A 24,171-nucleotide genomic window follows, 5' to 3' on the forward strand; every position below is an offset into this window, starting at 1 on the left:
TGTTCATTTACCTGTTTAATGTTAAATAAATTATCACAACATAATCAGGTTTAAAATAAAGATTGAGAAGGACATAAGTAAGACCGACCAAAGTAACAAATTGGAATAAAGCCGAGTGTAAGGGGATAACAATGGAACTCGGGAAAATAAAGTGCAAAGATTTTACTGAGTAGCCAGGAGAAATATATCCCACTAAAAAGCAAGAACAAACTAGCCAGTGATGACACCCCATGGAGGAATAAAGAAGTAAGGACAATATTGAAACAAGAAAGAGGCATCTGCTAGATGCTGAATGAGAACACTGACGTTGATGCGTCTGTCTCCCAGTGGATTTGCAGGATCTTGCTGAGGCAGCGCTAGTGGTACTTCTCCAGCGTTTTGAGATGTCTGTATACATAGTCCATGTCACTGAGCCATACAGGAGAGCGGGTATCACTACTGCCCTGTCGACCATGAGCTTGGTGCCGGATTTGAAGTCCTGGTCTTCAAACACACTCTTCCTCAGGCGACCAAAGGCTGCACTGGCGTACTGAAGGCGATGTTGGACCTCGTCTTCAATGTCTGCTCTTGCTGACAGTAGGCTCCCAAGGTATGGAAAATGGTCCACGTTGTCCAAGGCTTTGTCGTGGATTTTGATGATCGGGGGGCAGTGCTGTGTGGCGAGAGAGGATCTTTGTTTTACGGATTTTAGTGTAAGGCACATGCTCTCATACGCCTTGACGAAGGTGTTGACGATGGCTTGGAGTTTGGCCTCAGTGTGCGCAGACGTAGGTGTTGTCTGTGTACTATAGTTAAATGACAGAGGATGGGACGACCTTGGATCTGGCCTGGAGGCGGCGGAGGTTGAACAGATTCCTCTCTGTTCTATAATTTAGTTCCACTCTGGCGGGAGCTTGCTAAGGGTGAGATGCAGCATTGCAGCAAGGAAGATCAAAAAGAGGGTTGGTGTGATGACGCAGCCTTGCTTGACCCCGGTCCGTACGTGCATTGGGTCTGTGGTGGATTCACTGGTCAGAATCACGGCCTGCATGTTGTCCTGGAGCAGACGGAGGATAGAAGCATAGAAACATAGAAAATAGGTGCAGGAGTAGGCCATTTTAGCCCTTCAAGCCTGCACCACCATTCAATAAGATCATGGCTGATCATTCACCTCCGTACCCCTTTCCTGCTTTCTCTCCATACCCCTTGATCCCTTTAGCCATAAGGGCCATATATAATTCCCTCTTGAATATATCCAATGAACTGGCATCAACAACTCTCTGCGGCAGGGAATTCCACAGGTTAACAACTCTCTGAGTGAAGAGGTTTCTCCTCATCTCAGTCCTAAATGGCTTACCCTTTATCCTTAGATTGTGTCCCCTGGTTCTGGACTTCCACAACATCAGGAACATTCTTCCTGCATTTAATCTGTCCAGTCCCGTCAGAATTTTATGTTTCTACGAGATCCCCTCTCATCCTTCTAAACTCCAGTGAATAAAGGCCCAGTTGATCCAGTCTCTCCTCGTATGTCAGTCCAGCCATCCCGGGAATCAGTCTGGTGAACCTTTGCTGCACTCCCTCAATAGCAAGAACGCCCTTCCTCGGATTAGGAGACCAAAACTGAACACAATATTCCAGGTGAGGCCTCACCAAGGCCCTGTACAACTGCAGTAAGACCTCCCTGCTCCTATACTTAAAACCCCCAGCTATGAAGGCCAACATAACATTTGCCTTCTTCACCGTCTGCTGTACCTGCATGCCAACTTTCATTGACTGATGAACCATAACACCCAGGTCTCGTTGCATCTCCCCTTTTCCTAATCTGTCATTCAGATAATATTCTGCCTTTGTGTATTTGCCCACATTGTACTGCATCTATCATGCATTTGCCCACTCACCTAATTTGTCCAAGTCACCCTGCAGCCTCTTGGTGTCCTCCTTACAGCTCACACCGCCACCCAGCTTAGTGTCATCCGCAAACTTGGAGATCTTGCACTCAATTCCTTCATCCAAATCATTAATGTATATTGTAAATAGCTGGGGTCCCAGCACTGAGCTCTGCGGCACCCCACTAGTCACTGCCTGCCATTCTGAAAAGGACCCGTTTATCCCGACTCTCTGCTTCCTGTCTGCCAACCAGTTCTCTATCCACGTCAGTACATTACCCCCAATACCATCTGCTTTCATTTTGCACACCAATCTCTTGTGTTGGTCCTTGTCAAAAGCCTTTTGAAAGTCCCAATACACCACATCCACTGGTTCTCCCTTGTACACTCTACCAATTACATCCTCAAAAAATTCCAGAAGATTTGTCAAGCATGATTTCCCTTTCATAAATCATGTTGACTTGGGACAGATCCTGTCACTGTTTTCCAAATGCGCTGTTATTTCATCTTTAATAATTGATTCCAACATTTTCCCCACTATTGATGTCAGGCTAACTGGTCTATAATTACCCGTTTTCTCTCTTCCCTTTTTTAGCTACCCTCCAGTCCATAGGAACTGATCCAGAGTTGATAGATTATTGGAAAATGATCACCAATGCATTCACTATTTCTAGAGCCACTTCCTTAAGCACTCTGGGATGCAGACTATCAGGCCCTGGGGATTTATCAGCCTTCAATCCCATCAATTTCCCCAACACAATTTTCCACCTAATAAGGATATCCTTCAGTTCCTCCTTCTCACTAGACCCTCAGTCCCCTAGTACTTCTGGAAGGTTATTTGTGTCTTCCTTCGTGAAGACAGAACCAAAGTATTTGTTCAATTGGTCTGCCATTTCCTTGTTCCTCATTATAAATTCACCTGATTCTACTGCAAGGGACTTTTGTTTGTCTTCACTAATCTTTTTCTCTTCACACATCTGTAGAACCTTTTGCAGTCAGTTTTTATGTTCCCAGCAAGCTTACTCTCATATTCTATTTTCCCCCTCCTAATGAAACTCTTTGTCCTCCTGTGCGGAATTCTAAATTTCTCCCAGTCCTCAGGTTTGCTGCTTTTTCTGGCCAATTTATATGCCTCTTCCTTGGATTTAACACTTTCCCTAATTTCCCTTGTTAGCCACGGTTGAGCCACCTTCCCCCCGTTTTATTTTTACTCCAGACAGGGATGTACCATTGTTGAAGTTCATCCATGTGATCTATAAATGTTTGCCATTGCCTATCTACCATCGACTCTTTAAGTATCATTTGCCAGTCCATTCTAGCCAATTCATGTCTCATACCATTGAAATGACCTTTCCTTAAGTTCAGGATCCTGAATTAACTGTGTCACTCTCCATCTTAATAAAGACTTCTACCATATTATGGTCACTCTTCCCCAAGGGGCCTCGCACAACAAGATTGCTAATTAGTCCTTTCACATTACACATCTTCCAGTCTAGGATGGCCAGCCCTCTAGTTGGTTCCTCGACATATTGTCAAGAAAACCATCCTTAATAGACTCCAGAAAATCCTCCTCCACCGTATTGCTACCAATTTGGTTAGCCTAATCTATATGTAGATTAAAGTCACCCATGATAACTGCTGCACCTTTATTGCACGCATCCCAAATTTCTTGTTTGATGCTGTCCCCAACCTCACTGTTACTATTTGGTGGTCTGTACACAACTCCCACTAGCGTTTTCTGCCCTTTGGTATTCTGTTGCTCTACCCATACCGATTCCACATCATCCAAGCTAATGTACTTCCTTACTATTGCGTTAATTTCCTCTCTAACCAGCAACGCTACCCCACCTCCTTTTCCTTGCTGTCTATCCTTCCTGAATGTTGAATACCCCTGAATGTTGAGTTCCCAGCCTTGGTCACCCTGGAGCCATGTCTCCATGATGCCAATTACATCGTATCCGTTAACAGTTATCTGTCGGCCTCTCTGATGCTGCCCCGGACTCCCGCTCCACGAACTCCTGCCTTTCGAACTGTGGGGCCTTTTATATGCCTCTCCACGCTGCATGTATGTTTAAAAAAAACATTAGAAATTGGAACAGTGCCAGGGGACAGCCAGACAGCTATTGTGATTCCTATATTTGAAAACAGATAGAACAAGTCTAGGGAACTATAGAGCATATTTAGCTTAATGTGTGCAGTAGGAAAGATAATGGAATTCTTAACAAGAATTAGGAGCAGGAGTCGGCCATTCGGCCCCTCGAGCCTGCTCCGCCATTCAATGAGATCATGACTGATCTTCAACCTCAACTCCACTTTCCTGCACTGTCCCCATATCCCTTGATTCCCTTACTGTTCAAAAATGTATTGATCTCTGTCTTGAATATACTCAAAGACTAAGCCTCCACAGCCCTCTAGGATAGAGAATTCTGAAGATTCACCACCCTCTGAGTAAAGAAATTTCTCCTCATCTCAGTCCTAATTGGCCGACCCCTTATTCTGAGACTATGACCCCTGGTTCTAGACTCCGCAGCCAAAGGATATAATAGAAAAACATCTATAAACTGAAAATATAATAATGAATAGTCAATGTGGATTTCCAAAGGGAAGGCCAACCTTATTTAATTCTTTAACGAAGTAACCGAAAGTGTAGAAAAGGAAATCTTCAATAAGGTACCGCATAGTAGATTCATGACTAAGGTCAGACCATGTGGAGTCAGAGGATAAGTAGCAGAATGGATAGCTAGCTGCTACTAAACCGTAAACAGTAGGGGTTAAAGGTAGTTGCTGAGACTGGTAAGTGGTATTCTACAGTGGTCAGTGCTGGGACCACTACTGTTCACTATTTGCACAAACCATTTGGACTCTGGAATCGCAAGTGGAATTTCAAAATTTTCAGATGACACCAAACTGGGAGGTATATTTAAAAAGGAGGACTGAAACAAAATCTAGGAAGACATGAATAAACTTGCAGAATGGGCATGTCATTGACCAATGAAATTCAGTGCAGATAAGTGTGGGAGGATTAAGAGGCCTTGGAAAATGGGATAGAGGGATCTGGGGGTACAGATACACACATCACCAAAAGGTGATGCAGGTTAATAAGGCCTTTTAAAAGCAAACAAAGCACTAGGGTTCATTTCTAGAGGGATAGAGTTGGAAAGAAGTTATGTTGAACTTGTATCATCATAGGCAGTCCCTCGTATCGAGGATGACTTGCTTCTATGCCAAAAAGCGATGTGTTTACAGGTGTTTCAATGAAGGACCTGATGCCTGTGCGTGGATTTTTTTAACGGGTGACCGTTGCACACCAGCCACCACACGGGCTTGACAGAGCTAGGACTTGGTACAGTGACAAGGATTAACCAACACGACTGGAGGCCAGTTCTGCTGCATGGACCTAGTGCGCGCACACATCGCAGTGTGGGCTGGCCCCGGGCCCTCGTCTATTCTGAGCCCCAATCACGTCGCTCCACGCTCACTCGCCGCCACTTTGTCCTGACCTCGTCGCTCCTGCTGTACCTGCCCACGCTCCAATCACCAACTTGGACTTTGATGACATTCAATCCAGTCACCCTCTTCGCTGTCGTCTCCCTCCTGCTCACGCTATACCTTGCAGTGGTATGTCGCCTCGCTACTCCTTTTATGGCCCCAACCTGCCACTTGGTTTGACCACACTTGGAGCACTGTGAACATTTATGGCATCCATATTATAAAAAGGATATAGAGTCACTGGAGAAAGTAAATCTTTTTTGCACCACGAGGAAAGATTGAACAGTCCGCGGCTCTTCACTCTAGAAAAGAGAAGACTGAAGGGTGACCTGATGGGTCTTTAAGATTATGCAGGGTTTGATAGAGTAGATGTAGAGATGTTTCCAGATGCGGATGAGACCAGATCTATGGGCCGAAATATAAGACACTTCTTTATCCAGAGAGTGGTTAGAACGTGGAGCTCACTACCACGGAGTGGCTGAGGTAAATAGTATTGATGCATTTAAGGGGAAGATAGATAAGCACATGAGGGAGAAAGGATAGTGGGATATGTTGGTGGGTGGGAGGAGACTCTTGTGGAGCATAAACCCTGGCTTGGACCTGTTGGGCTGAATGGCCTGTTTGTGTGCTGTAAATACTGTGTAACTCTGTAAATGTGCTGGACAGTAGTCTGAGTCCCAGTCTGATATTGCTCTGTCGTAGGAAGTTGAGATGATAATAGAGGCGGGACACAAGTCTTTCAGGAAGCTGGAGTACAGTGATGCGGGTTCTCTGCTTGACTCCTGGATAAAAGCAGGAAAGTCTTGCTACAGCTATACAGTGTACTGGTGAGACCACATCTGGAATACTGCGTGCACTTGGATATTGGGAGTAAAGAAACACTGTGGTTAGTGGCCATGTACTTGCAGGACAGGCCTGTGACACTGAATTCAAGGGAGAGTATCTTGTGTAAAAACTAACAACTGCACTTCTCATTCCCTAATTTCATGCATTACAGAAAGCGAGGAACTTGCAAGAAATAGTTTATGCTGTGGTTTGAGGTGTATCAGTGCTCGCTGTGTACCAACTCCCCAAACACTGCTACTGATCACCGCCATTTAAAGAGATCTGGTACCATTCTTGCTCTATTGAGTGGAGAAGTTTGGAGCTCTCTTCCGCAAACGGCAATTGATGCTAGATTAATTAATTTTAATTCTGAGATTGATAGCTTTTTGTTAACCGAAGGTATTAAGAGATGGAGTTAGGTCGCTGATCAGCCATGATCTCATTGAATGTTGGAACAAGCTAAATGGCCTACTCCTGTTCCTAGGCTCCAGTTAGCCGATATTACACTCTCTGGATTTTATAGCCTGGTTCACCAGCTCCTTATTCTTATCCTTTATTTCATTCGAAGATTTGAAAACCCCTGTCAGTGATATATCTGAAAAATGTTTGTTAAAGTTAACACACTGAGTGGTATATGCAAGCAATCCGTCTGTATCCTCACAGGTTAAATACCTATCGGGGACATACCAGCTGACACAGTCGCAATCTTGAGTCTCATCAAGGGTGCATTTCTACCTGTACGCCACCTACTTTGGTCACAAGACATAAGAACATAAATAGGAGCAGGATTAGGCCATTTGACCTCTCGAGCCTGCTCCGTCATTCAATATCATGGCTGATCTGATCATGGACTCCACTCCACTTCCCTGCCCGCATCCCATAACACTTTACTCCCTATCGTTCAAAAATTTGTCTATCTCCGCCTTAAATATATTCAATGGCCCAGCCTCCACAGTTCTCTGGGGCAGAGAATTTCACAGATTTACAACCCTCTGAGAAGAAATTCCTCCTCATCTCAGGACATGTGGGACTCAAGCTGCATGTGCTTTCCCTTTGTTTTAAGACTGTCCACTTGCTTTACCTCCAAGTCTCTATCATGTTTCCCTTGCATTCCTCTGCTGAGCACATTTCTGCACTTTCCCATCCAGTCAAGGCATACATTGACCCTTACTCCATCATAGTCATGTGATATAAGTTCCATCGAAGCTAAGCATTCTACTTAATGGTAGTTTTAGTCAGTACTGCTATTGGTTACATTCATGCCTGTTGATTTTACTTCTGTTTTTATATTAATTCTTTCTCATGCAGCCTGTTGTGTATATTCAGCAGGATTCAGTTAGTGTGTCTCTACAGTCACTCTAGTTCCCCATACTAACTCAGAATGTGCCTTAGCTATGTCAAGCTATTAACGTAATATATCACACACTACCCCACACACTCCCACTTGCACTCACCCCTGTGCTATGCACCCAGAGTTTAATGTCCTTGATTATCAACCGAGTTCTGAAAAATCTTGGAATGAAATATGTTCCTGAGTGTTTCTGAAACTGAGTTCTTGTTGAAGCTGTGCAGAGCTTGGCGAGCGCTGTTAATGGGGCAACAGGTGCACTCGGATCTGGTGATCCCGAATCCTCACCATGGCACTGCGGCATGTAATCTGGCAACAGCGTTCCATTGTTGCCACAAAGGTTACGTAGTGTTTAGGCAATGAATACGTAACCAGCAGATCTCCCACAGCACAGTTCATGGTTCACAGACAGGATGTGCTGTTTTATAACCGCGATATTAACAATTAAGTGTGTCAGTGACACAGGAAGAGCAGTTAAACAAAAGCGCAATTGGCTCCCTTAAAACTACAGAAGGTCAGGAACAGACACACACTAACCATGCTGTAAAATAACGAGACATTCTTTGACCACCTTGTGTATGATTTTACTTCAAAGGGCCGGGTGCTAATATTCCACCAGTGTATGGTCTCGATGTGACGGATGTCAGCCAATGGGAGGAGGCCGTGTTGCAACCTGCGATGCAGATCCTCGAGAGCTTCTTAAAGGTACAGAACACATGAGGCATTGCTTAGTGAGCAAAATGTGAAGCACTCTGGTCCAATTAGCAGATCCTTCCTTAATAAAAAAATCTAGGCTGACACACCAAGTGCAGTGCTGAGTAAACATAGAATCATAGAAAATAAGTGCAAGAGTAGGCATTCAACGCTTCTAGCCTGCACTGCCATTCAATGAGTTCATGGCTGAACATGCAACTTCAGTACCCCATTCCTGCTTTCTCGCCATACCCCTTGATTCTCCTAGTAGTAAGGACTACATCTAACTCCTTTTTGAATATATTTAGTGAATTGGCCTCAACAACTTTCTGTGGTGGAGAATTCCACAGGTTCACCACTCTCTGGGTGAAGAAGTTTCTCCTCATCTTGGTCCTAAATGGCTTACCCCTTATCCTTAGACTGTGACCCCTGGTTCTGGACTTCCCCAACATTGGGAACATTCTTCCTGCATCTAACCTGTCTAAACCCGTCAGAATTTTAAACGTTTCTATGAGGTCCCCTCTCATTCTTTTGAACTCCAGTGAATACAAGTCCAGTTGATCCAGTCTTTCTTGATAGGTCAGTCCCGCCATCCCGGGAATCAGTCTGGTGAACCTTCGCTGCACTCCCTCAATAGCAAGAATGTTCTTCCTCAAGTTAGGAGACCAACACTGTACACAATACTCCAGGTGTGGCCTCACCAAGGCCCTGTACAACTGTAGTAACACCTCCCTGCCCCTGTACTCAAATCCCCTCGCTATGAAGGCCAACATGCCATTTGCTTTCTTAACCGCCTGCTGTACCTGCATGCCAACCTTCAATGACTGATGTACCATGACACCTCCCCTTTTCCTAATCTGTCACCATTCAGATAATAGTCTGTCTCTTTGTTTTTACCACCAAAGTGGATAACCTCACATTTATCCACATTATACCGTCATGCATTTGCCCACTCACCTAACCTATCCAAGTCACTCTGCCGCCTCAGAGCATCCTCCTCGCAACTCACACTGCCACCCAACATAATATCATTCGCAAATTTGGAGATATTACATTTAAACCCCTCATCTAAATCATTAATGTACAATGTAAACAGCTGGGGCCCCAGCACAGAACCTTGCAGTACCCCACTAGTCACTGCCTGCCATTCTGAAAAGTACCCATTTTACTCCTACTCTTTGCTTCCTGTCTGACAACCAGTTCTCAATCCACGTCAGCATACTACCCCCAATCCCATGTGCTTTAACTTTGCACATTAATCTCTTGTGTGGGATCTTGTCGAAAGCCTTCTGAAAGTCCAAATGCACCACATCAACTGGTTCTCCCTTGTCCACTCTACTGGAAACATCCTCAAAAAATTCCAGAAGATTTGTCAAGCATGATTTCCCTTTCACAAATCCAAGCTGACTTGGACCTATCTTGTCACCTCTTTCCAAATGCACTGCTTATGACATCCTTAATAATTGTTTCCATCATTTTACCCACTACCGATGTCAGGCTGACCGGTGTATAATTCCCTGTTTTCTCTCTCCCTCCTTTTTTAAAAAGTGAGGTTACATTGGCTACCCTCCACTCCATCGGAACTGATCCAGAGTCTATGGAATGTTGGAAAATGACTGTCAATGCATCCGCTATTTTCAAGGCCACCTCCTTAAGTACTCTGGGATGCAGACGATCAGGCCCTGGGGATTTATCGGCCTTAAATCCCATCAATTTCCTCAACACAATTTCCTGACTAATAAGGATTTCCCTCAGTTCCTCCTTCTTGCTAGATCCTCTGACCCCTTTTATATCCGGAAGGTTGTTTGTGTCCTTAGTGAATACCCTGCACTGTCAGAGGAGCCGTCTATCCGATGAGACATCAAACCGAGGCCCTGTCTGATCTCTCACATGGACATATAGATCCCAAGGCACTATTCAAAGAAGAGCAGGGAAGTTGTCCTCTATGTTCTCACCAATATTTATCCCTCAATCACCATCATAAACACATGATCTGGTCATTATCGTAGTGCTGTATGTGGGAGCTTACTGTGCCCGAATTGGCTGCTGCGTTTCCTACATTACAACAGTGACTACACTTCAAACAGTGCTTTGTTGGCCGTAAAGCTCTTTGGGGCATCCGGAGGTAGTAGAAGGTGTTGTAGAAATACAAGTCTTTGTTTCTTTCCAATTTGATGAGCATGCACCTCCCTCACCTGCTCTGCTGTCTGTAGCCCTCAGCAAAACATATCGTGGTAGAAATTAATCAACCTCAAGCCCCTGGATCACAGAGAAAGAAGGGTAGGTGTAAGGGGAAAATTGGGAAGGCTTCTTTTCCCACGAGCGGGCCCACTGATATAGAGGGTCGACGCTCACCCCAGCCCACGTAGCAATTCTCGAAGTTAGCAGACAGAGACAGATGGCAAAGTATAACGATCTTTATTACAAACGTCCGGGAACATCCCTCATCACAGCCGCCTGTGAGTGGAGATGCTCTCCGAACAGCACAGTCATACAACTTTTATACATTTCAAAAACCCCTCTGTTCCCAGACGAGACCTCCCTAGATTTCTAATTGGACTACCTTGTCAGTGCTACTTCTCTAATTGGACTACCTTATCAGTACTACTCCGGATTGACAGGTCATGAGCTCTGACTGACAGGCCATGACCTCGTGACCATCTTAGACTGTTCCCAGAATGGTATCTCTAGGGTGGAATTTGTTATACATTTCCTTTGGTGCCATAAAGTCTATCTCTGGTCTCTTCTCACGTCCTTATCAGCGATCTGTTTAGGTTCTCTCCTATTGATATTCCATGTTCGAATACTATCCCAACCCATAACAGTACCTTCTGGAGCCTTGGTGCTGGAATGTACAAGGCGTGAGAAGAAAGGTCTTTACCTCCTTATGGGCCAGTGCAGGAACTAGCACTTTAACCCTTGTCCCGCTGGTACCCCTAATGCCAAATTTTCCTCTTACATATCCCCTCTTTTGGCCCTTGACTATACGCCAAGCTGGCCATATTTTCCGATAACTATCTCCCTGTAGGCAAGTTCCAAATAGATCAGTTCACCTGGGTGGCCATCTCCCAAGCTTCGGGACCTTCTGAGACTTTTCCTGCAGAGTTAAAAAAGGTAAGTCCTTCCTGTAGGACTGCTTAAATTTTCATCCCTTATGGCCTTAATCATAGTGCGTGCCCTGACATATCGTTTGGCCTGTTTAATTCATGCACATGTTAATCCAATCATGACCATCAGAACCAGGCCCTGTATTACTACAAGTACATGTGATGTTATTCTTATCCATGGGTGGATCTGAATATTAAGTCCAATGTCCCACAGCTTTGAGTACCAGAGCTGATCAGCCAGCATCGCGTTAGTGTCTCTCTGTAGGTTGTTTACTTCTTCCATCAGCTGGATATACTGTCGTCTTTGATTCTGGATTCTTTGCACCAAATGTAATTGTTCCTCATTTAATTCCGGTGCCTTGCGGTTCCCATACCGCCTATTCGTACCCTTCTCGGAGGGTATCTGTGACCGTTCCGTGGATGATTTCCGTTGTCTTGGGATGTATCTGGTATCCATTTATGTCTATTTTTCCCATGGACCTGAAACAGAAGTTAGGGTTGGTGATGACACAGGGGGTGACTCCTCCCCTGGTCTTAATCGTCGGGTTGGCTGCTCCTGTGCTCACTCACCAATCTCCATTCCCTTGTGGAGCAGCGATTGTTTCGGAATCATGTTCGAGAGGAGTGATACTCAGCATGCATCCGTTTGTTTGGTGGAATCTGCAATCATCATTCGTCATTCGTGGCGTACCTCGACATAAAACCACTTGATTATTTTTATAGCAATCAGTTATGTCAATGCCTTTCGTACTAATTTAATTTTAATCACCCATCTGGCAGGTAACGCAACCGAGTTTGGTTTCTTACTTCACCGATATTATCGATCTGGTATAAGGGGTCTCCCTTTGTTACATCATACTGTGGTATGGACAACACAAATCCAATCATATTCACCCGCCCAGTAATACATCTGAATTTCGGCACCCATGCGTGACTATTCCTTCGTACCTCACATGTGTTACTCAATTTATCGAGAGTCCAATTGTTAAGTATGCTGTTCGGAATCCAGTCTGGTATGTCCCCATTCTGGAGTTGCTCCAAGTTATGTTGTACTTCACTTAATCCAGGCCCCATACCCGGAGCAAACTATCTCAGCTTGTAATCATTTACTTATGTCGTTCCCCATTGCGTGGATCAAATTTATTGTCTTGGCATGTTTCTGTAATGTATGGGCCACCTGTAACAGTTCCCCTTCCGCACCATCTCCCAACCGTGCTTGTAGGGCTTGGTTATCCATGTCCCTCCCCAGTAAACCCCTTAAGATTTACGTTAAGTTGTTAACCCGGTCGTATTGCATACAGGTCTATGGAATTCATCGTCGTAACCCCTGCCACATAACCCGTGCCTAGTGTTTCCAGTATTCCTCTTTTTGTTCAACCTTGTCCTGTTCCCTTTCTGACATTAAATCTCAGGGTAGTGGATTCTGGGCCTTCAAGGATCCGTTGTGCCAGGTTCTGGTATAGACTTATAGTTTCATTCCCGCAGAAGCTAGGAAGAATGATATACATTAGATTTAGGTTAACTAGTCGCTGACGCACCCCAATTATATCCTTTCTTTAGATTCTTTTATTACTAGCCCCCCTTTTTGCTCCGTTCTGTTCCCACCCTTCTGTTTTTTGCGGGGGGGATTTGGCTGCTTGTTTGCAGCTTGGTCCGCCCAGGCATGAGCTTCTAGAACTGAAATTCCATCCAGTTGGATTTCTGCGCCCTTCCCCTTTAGGTCCTATGAACTAGCTCCTGTGCACGGAATCTACTGGCGCCCATGGCATCGGCAGCCTGCTGCATTACAACCTTACTTAATACGCTATACATAGCCATGCGTTAAAATAAGTTCTGTCCTTGCTCCAGTTCCTGGCTGCTGGGATGCATATTTCGGCAGTTAAATTAAACAAAGCTAGTTCATGTAGTTGTGTCTTTCCTGCGTGTGCTGTATCTCTCGTAGTCCATCTGTATTATCCAGTGCTTGCGTGGGCCTTGAGGTTCCCAGTATCCTGAGTCTCCAGAGTCGAAGTAGCCGCTGCAGTCCCATCTCGGTGAGTGTTTTATCTGCAAATTTTAAACAGATCCTGGTCGTCACCAGGCGTTAGGTTCTGGTCTACTCATCTTTTATCCAAGCATGTCACGGTCGCTCTGTGAAATCGGAGGTAAGGGTTAGGTTGGGTTTGTGGGGTACATTGGCTCTATTGCCATAGGTGATGGTGCTATGGCTGCGCACGTCTGGTCCCATTTAAAAAAAAATCTCTTCCAGCTTATTTATCTTCACTTTTAACTCTTGAATTTGTTTTGTTTGAGTATCTTTTATTTGTATCAGGCGAGTATTATTACATAGGCTAGTTCTGTTTTATTTTTATTCTGACTATCGCACCATTTCCTCTGTCTGTCAGGTGAGTCTTTTTTATTCTATTTAGAAATCCAAATTAATAATGTCCAGTATAAAACAGCTGTCAATGGAAAGGGTTAACTCCTTTACAGGTTTGTAAGAAAGCCTGATATCATTACGTGACTTCGGGTAATCATCCAAAAAATTCTTTAAGTCTTTGTGCCTTCAAAACTTGCTTAGAAATTAGGAATCCGTTAAAACAGCAGAAATAATTAGTAAAGCCATCATAATAAAAGTCTTCTCATCAGGAAAGACGGCATTTTAGATTAAACTCCAATTTTTTCTTAACTTCTAATTCAAGTACTTGCCAAAGATTTTTTTTTTTAATTGATTTAATAGCTATTTTGTTTACTGAAATCCAATTTTCACACACGCTGTATACATTCCAACATTTCGTTTTATTTTACGGTCCCGTTCACTGGGCAAATCTTGTGTTTTATTTCTCTCTCAGCACAAAATCTAAACATCCGTGCCAGTTCCATTTTCTATAAGAATTTAAAAATTCAGTAAGATTCTCTAAGTACCAGTTTTTTCTTTCTGAGCTTAGATCGTTTCTCCTCGTTATTTTCAAAACCCTCCTGCTTGTTTAGACTGTTGGGGACTTTTCTTGATAAACAACGTCCATTTTGGAAATCTTTCAAACTGCAGTGAAACTTTCTCGTAATTTAAAATCATTATCAATGGAGAGTGTCTTTTACCTCTTCAAATTCTTTTTTTTCCCCCAATTAAACCAATATCTTTTTCACAGCCGATATCAACTAGTATTTAGTAAGTTATGTCTTTTTCCATCGCAAACACCCTTTTTTTTTTCCAGCACCTAATTAGTGCGTTACTACCTTTTTTTCAGATCACTTTTCTTCAAATTAGGTTTTGTATTTTACGTGACTCCGTAAATTTGTTAATTTAAAATCATCAGACAATCGAAGAAACTTTTTCTTTCAAATCGTTCAATTTGTTTTCTTTCAAAGTTGCGTCTTTATCTTTTTTCTTTGCTCCATAACTAGAAAGGAGTCTAGCACGTAGGCTTTGAGAGCTGCTTTTCGTTATCTCAAATGTTCCAGTTTCAAGGTCGTTAGAATGTCCCTTTTTCTAAACTGCTGTTTTAACATTTTCAAAAGTCCCTTTTACACCTTCACAGCTTGCCACTCGCCCAGGAGTTTGACCTGATCCGTGAAGGTATTTCTAGATTGTTTCCAAACCGTTTAGTTTTATTTCTCCTTTTTTCTTTGAGATTAATTTAATAATTAATTATTTTTTTTACTTTGAATCCATCTCAGTATTTTGCTGTGCCTTCTCTTAATATCTCAAAATCCGAATTCAAATTTTGTAATTTCAATCTTTATTTGAAACTCTTTTTTTAAATTGAGCTAGAAGCTTTTGCGTAAAAGTTTTACACAAAGGAAAATGGGAGTGTACTTCCCCAGCCCGCAGCCACGAGAGATCCTCACAGGCCTTTTTTGTAAAAGGCATTCTTTATCCTATTCCTAGACTAAATTTCAACCCAATGTAATCAATGATTACGTGTTTTCTTTCGACAAGTAAGTGAGCGTGTCAAATAAATTCTTTTTTTTTAAACCACCGGGACCATGCATTTTTTATCTCTTGCTCAACGAACCTATCCTTTGAGCATTTCCTTGTTTCCAAACCTTTTAGTTTTATTTCTTCTTTTTTCTTTCGACAAGTAAGTGAGCGTGTCAAATAAATTATTTTTTTTAACCACCGGGACCATGTATTTTTTATCTTTTGCTCAACAAACCGATCCTTTGTGCATTTCCTAGCTCCGTAACTTATCATCCGAATAAATCCACACCTGCGTTTCGAACTTAAAATGTCTTAAAACTTCCCACATACAGGACAACGCTACAAAGGGTTAAAAAAAACTTTCACTCTGTTTGGAAAAGTGGGTGGAGCTGCACTATTTTTCCAAACAGGCTTTCAGAAACATGAAAAATTCATTCCGCAGTCAAAAAATCACACAAGGACTCTCACTTAACGACAGACATTCACAAAAGTCTCTCTTCATTCAACAAAGCTTATTAATTGTTTGGCCGGCTCTATTTTTGGATCCATATGTCACTTAAGATAGTCACTATCAGCTTTTTTATTCATTACGTAGTTACAATTGGTTTTATTCGCCTTTTTAATAGCCGTGTTACCCATCTTCTTCGGGCTATGAGGGTCTTGGGTACTCCCTTAAATTCGTGTTAGGTATGCAGGACGTTATTTATATCTCTGTCTTCCCTTGGCGCCGTACACTCGTACTGCCACGCTTTGGGTCAATATATCCCGTCACTGCAGGGACGTTGTCTCCATGTCCTCACTCTCTCGTCCCTGCACCGTGCGCTCGTACCGCTTTGGGTCAATAGACCTTCCCCTATATCTTCCCTTGCGTTGTACCCTCGCACTGCCATGCTACCTCCACCTGCGCGTTTTAGGATGCACCTTTTGACCCCCTTTCACCCCTAGATCGTCCTTGTCCTCCGTCTCCATCCCTCCGGGACTCACTACATGGTTCTTTTGTACGGATGTTCTTCCCTTGCGGTTTGCAATGCCACAGCTCTAACTTGAAGGTGGTAAATTAAAACATACTCACCCCAACAGCTGGGTCATTGTTCCGTTCGGGAAGTCCGTACCCTGCTCGCAGCGCCAAATGTAAGCGGAAAATTGGGAAGGCTTCTTTTCCCACGCGCGGGCCCACTGATATAGAGGGTCGACGCTCGCCCCAGCCCACGTAGCAATTCTCGAAGTTAGCAGACATAGACGGATGGCAAAGTATAACGATCTTTATTACGAACCTCCGGGAACATCCCTCATCACAGCCGCCTGTGAGTGGAGATGCTCTCCGAACAGCACAGTCATACAACTTTTATACATTTCAAAAACCCCTCTGTTCCCGGACGAGACCTCCCTAGATTTCTAATTGGACTACCTTATCAGTGCTACTTCTCTAATTGGACTACCTTATCAGTACTACTCCGGATTGACAGGTCATGAGCTCTGACTGACAGGCCATGATCTCGTGACCATCTTAGACTGTTCCCAGAATGGTATCTCGAGGGTGGAATTTGTTATACATTTCCTTTGGTGCCATGAAGTCTATCTCGGGTCTCTTCTCACGTCCTTATCAGCGGTCTGTTTAGGTTCTCTCCTATTGACATTCCATGTTGGAATACTATCTGGTATCCCAACCCATAACAGTACCTACTGGAGCCTTGGTGCTGGAATGTACAAGGCGTGAGAAGAAAGATCTTTACCTCCTTATGGGCCAGTGCAGGAACCAGCACTTTAACCCTTGTCCCGCTAGTACCCCTAATGCCAAATTTTCCTCTTACAGTAAGATAGGGAGATAAATAAACTTCACTCAAAGGCCACATTTCCATTGATATTTGGGGTCCCACACTCTGCCATCACTTGGTGCTAAAACGTCCACAATGTGTTGCGCCAACCTTGACTGCTGCCAGTAAAGGTCAATCGCGACCTGCGAGAGGTCACCACCGCAGGTCAGGTGTATAAAGAACTGGAGCACCGGGCCCCTGTAACATCGTGGGCCAGCCTTAACTGCTGCCAGTAAAGGTGCTGTATCAAGGGCAATCTGAGAAAAAGCTGACAAAGTACTGGGGTTCATTTCTAGAGCGATAGAATTAAAAAGCAGCGAGGCTGTTTTTCTTAATAAACATATGGGATCATTGGCTTTATAAATAGAGACAGAGTGCAAAAACAAGGGTGTTGTGCTAAACCTTTATGAATCACTGGTTAGGCCCCAGCTGGAGTATTGTGGCCAATTCTGGGTACCACACTTTAGGACGATGTCAAGGCCTTGGAGAGAAGGTAGAGGCAATTTACTAGAATGATACCAGGGATGAGGGACTTCAGTTATGTGGAGAGACTGGAGAAGCTGGGGTTGTTCTCCTTGGAGCAGAGAAGACTAAGAGGAGATTTGATCGAGGTGTTCAAAATCATGAAATGTTTTTGATGAAGTAAATAAGGAAAAACTGATTTCAGGGGCAGGAGGGTCGGTGACCAGAGATCACAGACTTTTGTAAAAGTAATTACAAATAATGCAGCGAGTTGTGATCTGGAACACGTGGCCTAAAAGGGCAGATTCAGAAGTAACTTTCAAAATGGAATTTGATAAATACTTGAAAGGAAAAAGGTTTTGGGGCTATGGGGAAAGAGAGGAGAGTGGGACTAATTACATAGAAACATGGAAAATAGGTACAGGAGTAGGCCATTCGGCCCTTCGAGCCTGCACCACCATTCAATAAGATCATGGCTGATCATTCCCTCAGTACCCCTTTCCTGCTTTCTCTCCATACCCCTTGATCCCTTAAGCTGTAAGGGCCATATCTAACTCCCTCTTGAATATATCCAATGAACTGGCATCAACAACTCTCTGCGGCAGGGAATTCCACAGGTTAACAACTCTCTGAGTGAAGAAGTTTCTCCTCATCTCAGTCCTAAATGTCCTACCCCTTATTCTAAGACTGTGTCTCCTGGTTCTGGACTTCTCCAACATCGGGAACATTCTTCCCGCATCTAACCTGTCCAGTCCCGTCATAATCTTATACGTTTCTATGAGATCCCCCTCATCCTTCTAAACTCCAGTGTATAAAGGCCCAGTTGATCCAGTCTCTCCTCATATGTCAGTCCAGCCATCCCTGGAATCAGTCTGGTGAACATTCGCTGTATTCCCTCAATAGCAAGAACGTCCTTCCTCAGATTAGGAGACCAAAACTGAACACAATATTCCAGGTGAGGCCTCACCAAGGCCCTGTACAACTGCAATAAAACCTCCCTGCTCCTATACTCAAATCCCCTAGCTATGAAGGCCAACATGCCATTTGCCTCCTTCACCGCCTGCTGTACCTGCATGTCAACTTTGAATGACTGATGAACCAAGACACCCAGGTCTCGTTGCACCTCCCCTTTTCCTAATCTGCCACCATTCAGATAATACTCTGCCCTCGTGTTTTTCCCACCAAAGTGGATAACTTCACATTATACTGCATCTGCCATGCATTTGCCCACTCACCCAACCTGTCCAAATCACCCTGCAGCCTCTTAGTATCCCCCTCATAGCTCACACCGCCACCAGTTTAGTGTCATCTGCAAACTTGGAGATATTACACTCAATTCCTTCATCCAAATGATTAAAGTATAATGTTAAGTGCTGGGGTCCCAGCACTGAGCCCTGTGGCACTCTATTAGTCACTGCCTCCCATTGTGAAAGGACCCATTTATCCCAACTCTCTGCTTCCTGTCTGCCAATCAATTCTCTAACCACGCCAGTACGTTACCCCCAATACCATGTGCTTTGATTTTACACACCAATCTCTTATGTGGGACCTTGTCAAATACCTTTTCAAAGTCCAAATGCACCACATCCACTGGTTCTCCCTTGTCCACTCCACTAGTTGCAGCCTCAAAAAATTCCAGAAGATTTGTCAAGCATGATTTCCCTTTAACAAATCCATGCTGACTTGGACCGATCCTGTCACTGCTCTCCAAATACGCTGCTATTTCATCCTTAATAATTGATTCCAACATTTTCCCCACTACTGATGTCAGACTAACCAGTCGATAATTACCCATTTTCTATCCTTTTTTTTAAAAAGTGGTGTTACATTAGCTACCCTCCAGTTCAGAGGAACTGATTCAGAGTCGATAGACTGTTGGAAAATGATCACCAATGCATCCACTATTTCTAGGGCCACCTCCTTAAGTACTCTGGGATGCAGACCATCAGGCCCCGGGGATTTATCGGCCTTCAATCCCATCAATTTCCCTAACACAATTTCCTGCTTAATAAGGATTTCCTTCAGTTCCTCCTTCTCACTAGACCGTCGGTCCTCTAGTACATCCGGGAGGTCATTTATGTCTTCCTTCGTGAAGACAGAACCATAGTGTTTGTTCAATTGGTCTGCCATTTCTTTGTTCCCCATTATAAATTCACCGACTGCAAGGGACCTACGTTTGTCTTCGCTAATCTATTTCTCTTCACATATCTATAGAAGCTTTTGCAGTCAGTTTTTATGTTCCTGGCAAGCTTCCTCTCGTACTCTATTTTCCTCCTCCTAATTAAACCCTTTGTCCTCCTCTGCTGAATTCTAAATTTCTCCCAGTCCTCAGGTTTGTTGCTGTTTCTGGCCAATTTATATGCTTCTTCCTTGGATCTAACACTATCCTTAATTTCCCTTGTTAGCCACGGTTGAGGCACCTTCCCTGTTTTATTTTTACTCCAGACAGGGATGTACAACTGTTCAAGTTCATCCATGTGATCTATAAATGTTTGCCATTGCCTATCCATCGTCAACCCTTTAAGTAACATTTACCAGTCTATTCTAGCCAATTCACGTCTCATGCCCTCGAAGTTACCTTTCCTTAAGTTCAGGACCCTAGTTTCTGAATTAACTGTGTCACTCTCCATCTTAATATTGAATTCTACCATATTATGGTCACTGTTCCCCAAGGGGCCTCGCATAACAAGATTGCTAATTAGTTCCTTCTCGTTACACATATCCCAGTCTAGGATGGCCAGCTCTCTAGTTGGTTCCTCGACATATTGGTCAAGAAAACCATCCTTAATACACTCCAGGAAATCCTCCTCCACCGCATTGCTACCAGTTAGGTTAGCCCAATCTATATGTAAATTAAAGTCATCCATGATAACTGCTGTACCTTTATTGCACACATCCCTTATTTCTTCTTTGATGCTGTCCCCCAACCTCACGACTACTGTTTGGTGGCCTGTACACAACTCCCACCAGCGTATTCTGCCCTTTGGGATTCCGTAGCTCCACCCATACTGATTCCACATCATCCAAACTAATGTCCTTCCTTACTATTGCATTAATTTCCTCTTAACCAGCAACACCACCCCACCTCCTTTTCCTTTCTGTCCATCCTTCCTAAATGTTGACTACCCCTGGATGTTGAGTTCCCAGCCTTGGTCACCCTGGAGCTATGTCTCTGTGATGCCAATTACATCATATCCATTAACTGCTATCTGCGCAGTTAATTCGTCCACCTTATTCCGAATACTCCTCGCATTGCGGCACAGAGCCTTCAGGCTTGTCATTTTAACACACCTTGCCCCTTTAGAATTTTGCTGTAGTGTGGCCCTTTTTGTTTTTTGCTTTGCGATTCTCTGCCCTCCACTCTTACTATTCTCCTTTCTATCTTTTGCCTCCTGTCTCCCTCTTGCTTCCCTCTGCCTCCCTGCATTTGTTCCCATCCCTCTGCCATATTAGTTTAACTCCTCCCCCACAGCACTAGCAAACACTTCCCCACCCCCCCCCCCCCCCCACCCCCCCCCCCCTCCGGACATTGGTTCCAGTCCTGCCCAGGTGCAGACCGTCCGGTTTGTACTGGTCCCACCTCCCCCAGAACCGGTTCCAATGCCCCAGGAATTTGAATCCCTCCCTTCTGCACCACTCCTCAAGCCCCGTATTCATCTGAGCTATCCTGCAATTCCTACTCTGACTAGCACGTGGCACTGGTAGCAATCCTGAGATTACTACTTTTGAGGTTCTACTTTTTAATTTAGCTCCTAGTTCCCTAAATTCGTCTCGTAGGACCTCATCCTGTTTTTTTACCTATATCGTTGGTACCTATGTGGACAACTGGCTGTTCACCCTCCCTTTTCAGAATGGCCTGCACCCGCTCCGAGACACCCTTGACCCTTGCACCAGGGAGGCAACATACCATCCTGGAGTCTCGGTTGCAGCCGCAGAAACGCCTATCTATTCCCCTTACAATTGAATCCCCTATCACTATAGCTCTCCCACTCTTTTTCCTGCTCTCCTGTGCAGCAGAGCCACCCACGGTGCCATAAACTTGGCTGCTGCAGCCCTCCCCTGATGAGTCATCCCCCTCAACAGTACTCAAAGCAGTGTATCCGTTTTGCAGGGGGATAACCGCAGGGGATCCCTGCACTACCTTCCTTGCACTGCTCTTCCTGTTGGTCTTCCATTCCCTATCTGGCTATGGACCCTTTTCCTGCAGTAAGACCAACTCACTAAACGTACTATTCATATCATTCTCAGCATCGTGCATGCTTCAGAGTGAATTCACCCGCAGCTCTAGTGCCGCAATGCGGTTCGTCAGGAGCTGGAGGCGGATACACTTCCCACACACGTAGTCGTCAGGGGCACCGGAAGCGTCCCTGACTTCCCACATAATACAAGAGGAGCATAACACGTGTCCGAGCTCTCCTGCCATGACTTGCCCTTAGATAAACTTAATTTGGCAAAAACAATGTTAAATGTTACTTACTGATATAGAAGGATAAAGAGAAGCTACTTACCAATCACTTACCCCCTTGGCTGTGACGTCACCTTTCGATTTCTTTCTACTTCTTTATTACCTTCTCCCTGCAGCTGCACCAGCACGCCTCTCCAAGTCCTCGAACTCTCGCCACAGCGACGCACATCCCGACTCCTGATTTCGCGGCCGTTACAGGCCTCTCCGACCCTGGACTCTCGCCTCAGCGACGCCAAAGAGCACGCACAATTGACTGACGTCCTCCTGTGATTCTAAGTTATTTAAATTTGTATATAACCTTGGTTAGTCCCACTGTTGGAGAATTGTGCACAGTGCAAGGATGATCCCAGAACTGAGAGGGTCATCCTCGATTCCGAGGGACTGCCTATGATGATGAAGACTTGCTTTCACTCCTGAAGTAAGTTCTTTGGTGGCTGAACAGTCCAATACGAGAGCCACAGGCTCTGTCACAGGTGGGACAGACATTCGTCGAGGGAAGGGGTGGGTGGGCCTGGCTCTTTCTGCTGCCTGTGCTTGATTTCTGCATGCTCCCGGCGTTGAGCCTTGAGGTGCTCAGCGCCCTCTCTGATGCACTTCTCTACTTTGGCCAGGGACTCCCAGGTGTTGGTGGGGATGTCGCACTTTATCAGGGAGGCTTTGAGGGTGTCCTTGTAATGTTTCCGCTGCCCACCTTTGACTCGTTTGCCGTGAAGGATCTCAGAGGAGAGTGCTTGCTTTGGGAGTCTAATGTCTGGCATACGAACTATGTGACCTGCCCAGCGGAGCTGATCGAGTGTGGTCAGTGCTTCAGTGCTGGGGATGTTGGCCTGGATGTGGTCTGCTGTACATGGTCCATGTCCCTGAGCCATACAGGAGGGCGGGTATTACTACAGCCCTGTAGACCATGAGCTTGGTGGCAGTTTTGAGGGCCTGGTCTTCAAACAGTCTCTTCCTCAGGCGATCGAAGGCTACACTGGAGGCAGTGTTGGATCTCGTCGTTGATGCCTGCTCTTGTTGATAGGCTCCCGAGATATGGGAAGTGGTCCAGGGCCGCGCCGTGGATCTTGATGACTGGGGGGCAGTGCTGTGCGGTGAGGACAGGCTGGTGGAGGACCTTTTGACTTACGGATGTTTAGCATAAGGCCCATGCTTTCCTACGCCTCAGTAAATACGTCGACTATTTCCTGGAGTTCAGCCTCTGTGCGCAGGCGTCGTCCGCGTACTATAGCTCAACGACAGAGTTTGGGGTGGTCTTGGATCTGGCCCGGAGACGACGAAGGTTGAACAGGTTCCCACTAGTTCTGTAGTTTAGCTCCACTCCAGCGGGGAGCTTGTTGACTGCGAGGTGGAGCATGGCGGTGAGAAAGATTGAGAAGAGAATTGGCGCGCAGCCCAGTTTGACCCCGGTCCGGACATGGATTGGGTCTGTAATGGAACCGCTGGTGAGGATCACGGCCTGCATGTCGTCATGGAGCAGGCGGAGGATCGTGATGAACTTTTGGGGGCATCCGAAACACAGGAGGACGCTCCATGGACCCTCATGGTTGACCGTGTCAAAGGCCTTTGTAAGGTCTAAGAAGGCCATGTATAAGGGCTGGCGCTGTTCCCTGCATTTTTCCTGTATTTGTCACGCTGCAAAAATCATGTCTGTTGTGCCCCATCGGGGTCAAAATCCACACTGACTCCGGGAGGAGCTCCTCGGCCATGGGGAAGACGGTTGAGGAGGACCTACTGATAGCAGTTCGAGCAGCGTTCGTCAAGGAGGCGGAGCGGGGAGCGTCGAGAAAGGCCTACCAAAGGCCCAGGAGTCGGGAGGCCCGGGAGTTCGAGCAGCGTTCATCGAGGAGGCGGAGTGGGGAGCATTGAGAGGCCTACCAAAGGCCCAGGAGTCGGGAGGCCCGGGAGTTCGAGCAGCGTTCATCGAGGAGGCGGAGTGGGGAGCGTTGAGAGGCCTACCAAAGGCCCAGGAGTCGGGAGGCCTGGGAGTTCGGGCAGCGTTCAGCGAGGAGGCGGAGTGGGGAGCGTTGAGAGGCCTACCAAAGGCCCAGGAGTCGGGAGGCCTACCAAAGGCCCAGCCGGTGCAGCTGCAGCAGGGAGGCAAAAAAGAAGTAGAAAGAAATCAAAAGGTGACGTCACAGCCAAGGGAGTAAGTGATTGGCTGGTGATTGGTAAATAGTTTTTCTTTTTCTTTTATCAGTAAGT

The 24,171-nt window shown here is 45.2% G+C and overlaps 1 protein-coding gene across 4 annotated transcripts in view; it reads left to right on the forward strand.

The window, feature by feature from the left end:
• The window catches only part of trit1 (tRNA isopentenyltransferase 1), a 90,279-nt gene that overhangs the window by 36,733 nt on the left and 29,375 nt on the right, over nt 1–24,171 (forward strand). For all 4 annotated transcript variants that reach the window (XM_070871699.1, XM_070871697.1, XM_070871695.1 and 1 more), the window contains one exon: nt 8,123–8,232. In XM_070871699.1, the coding sequence (XP_070727800.1) occupies nt 8,123–8,232 (110 nt within the window). The remainder of the gene's footprint in view (nt 1–8,122; nt 8,233–24,171) is intronic.

This window comes from Pristiophorus japonicus, unplaced genomic scaffold, assembly GCF_044704955.1.
Source record: "Pristiophorus japonicus isolate sPriJap1 unplaced genomic scaffold, sPriJap1.hap1 HAP1_SCAFFOLD_277, whole genome shotgun sequence".
Taxonomy (NCBI): domain Eukaryota; kingdom Metazoa; phylum Chordata; class Chondrichthyes; family Pristiophoridae; genus Pristiophorus; species Pristiophorus japonicus.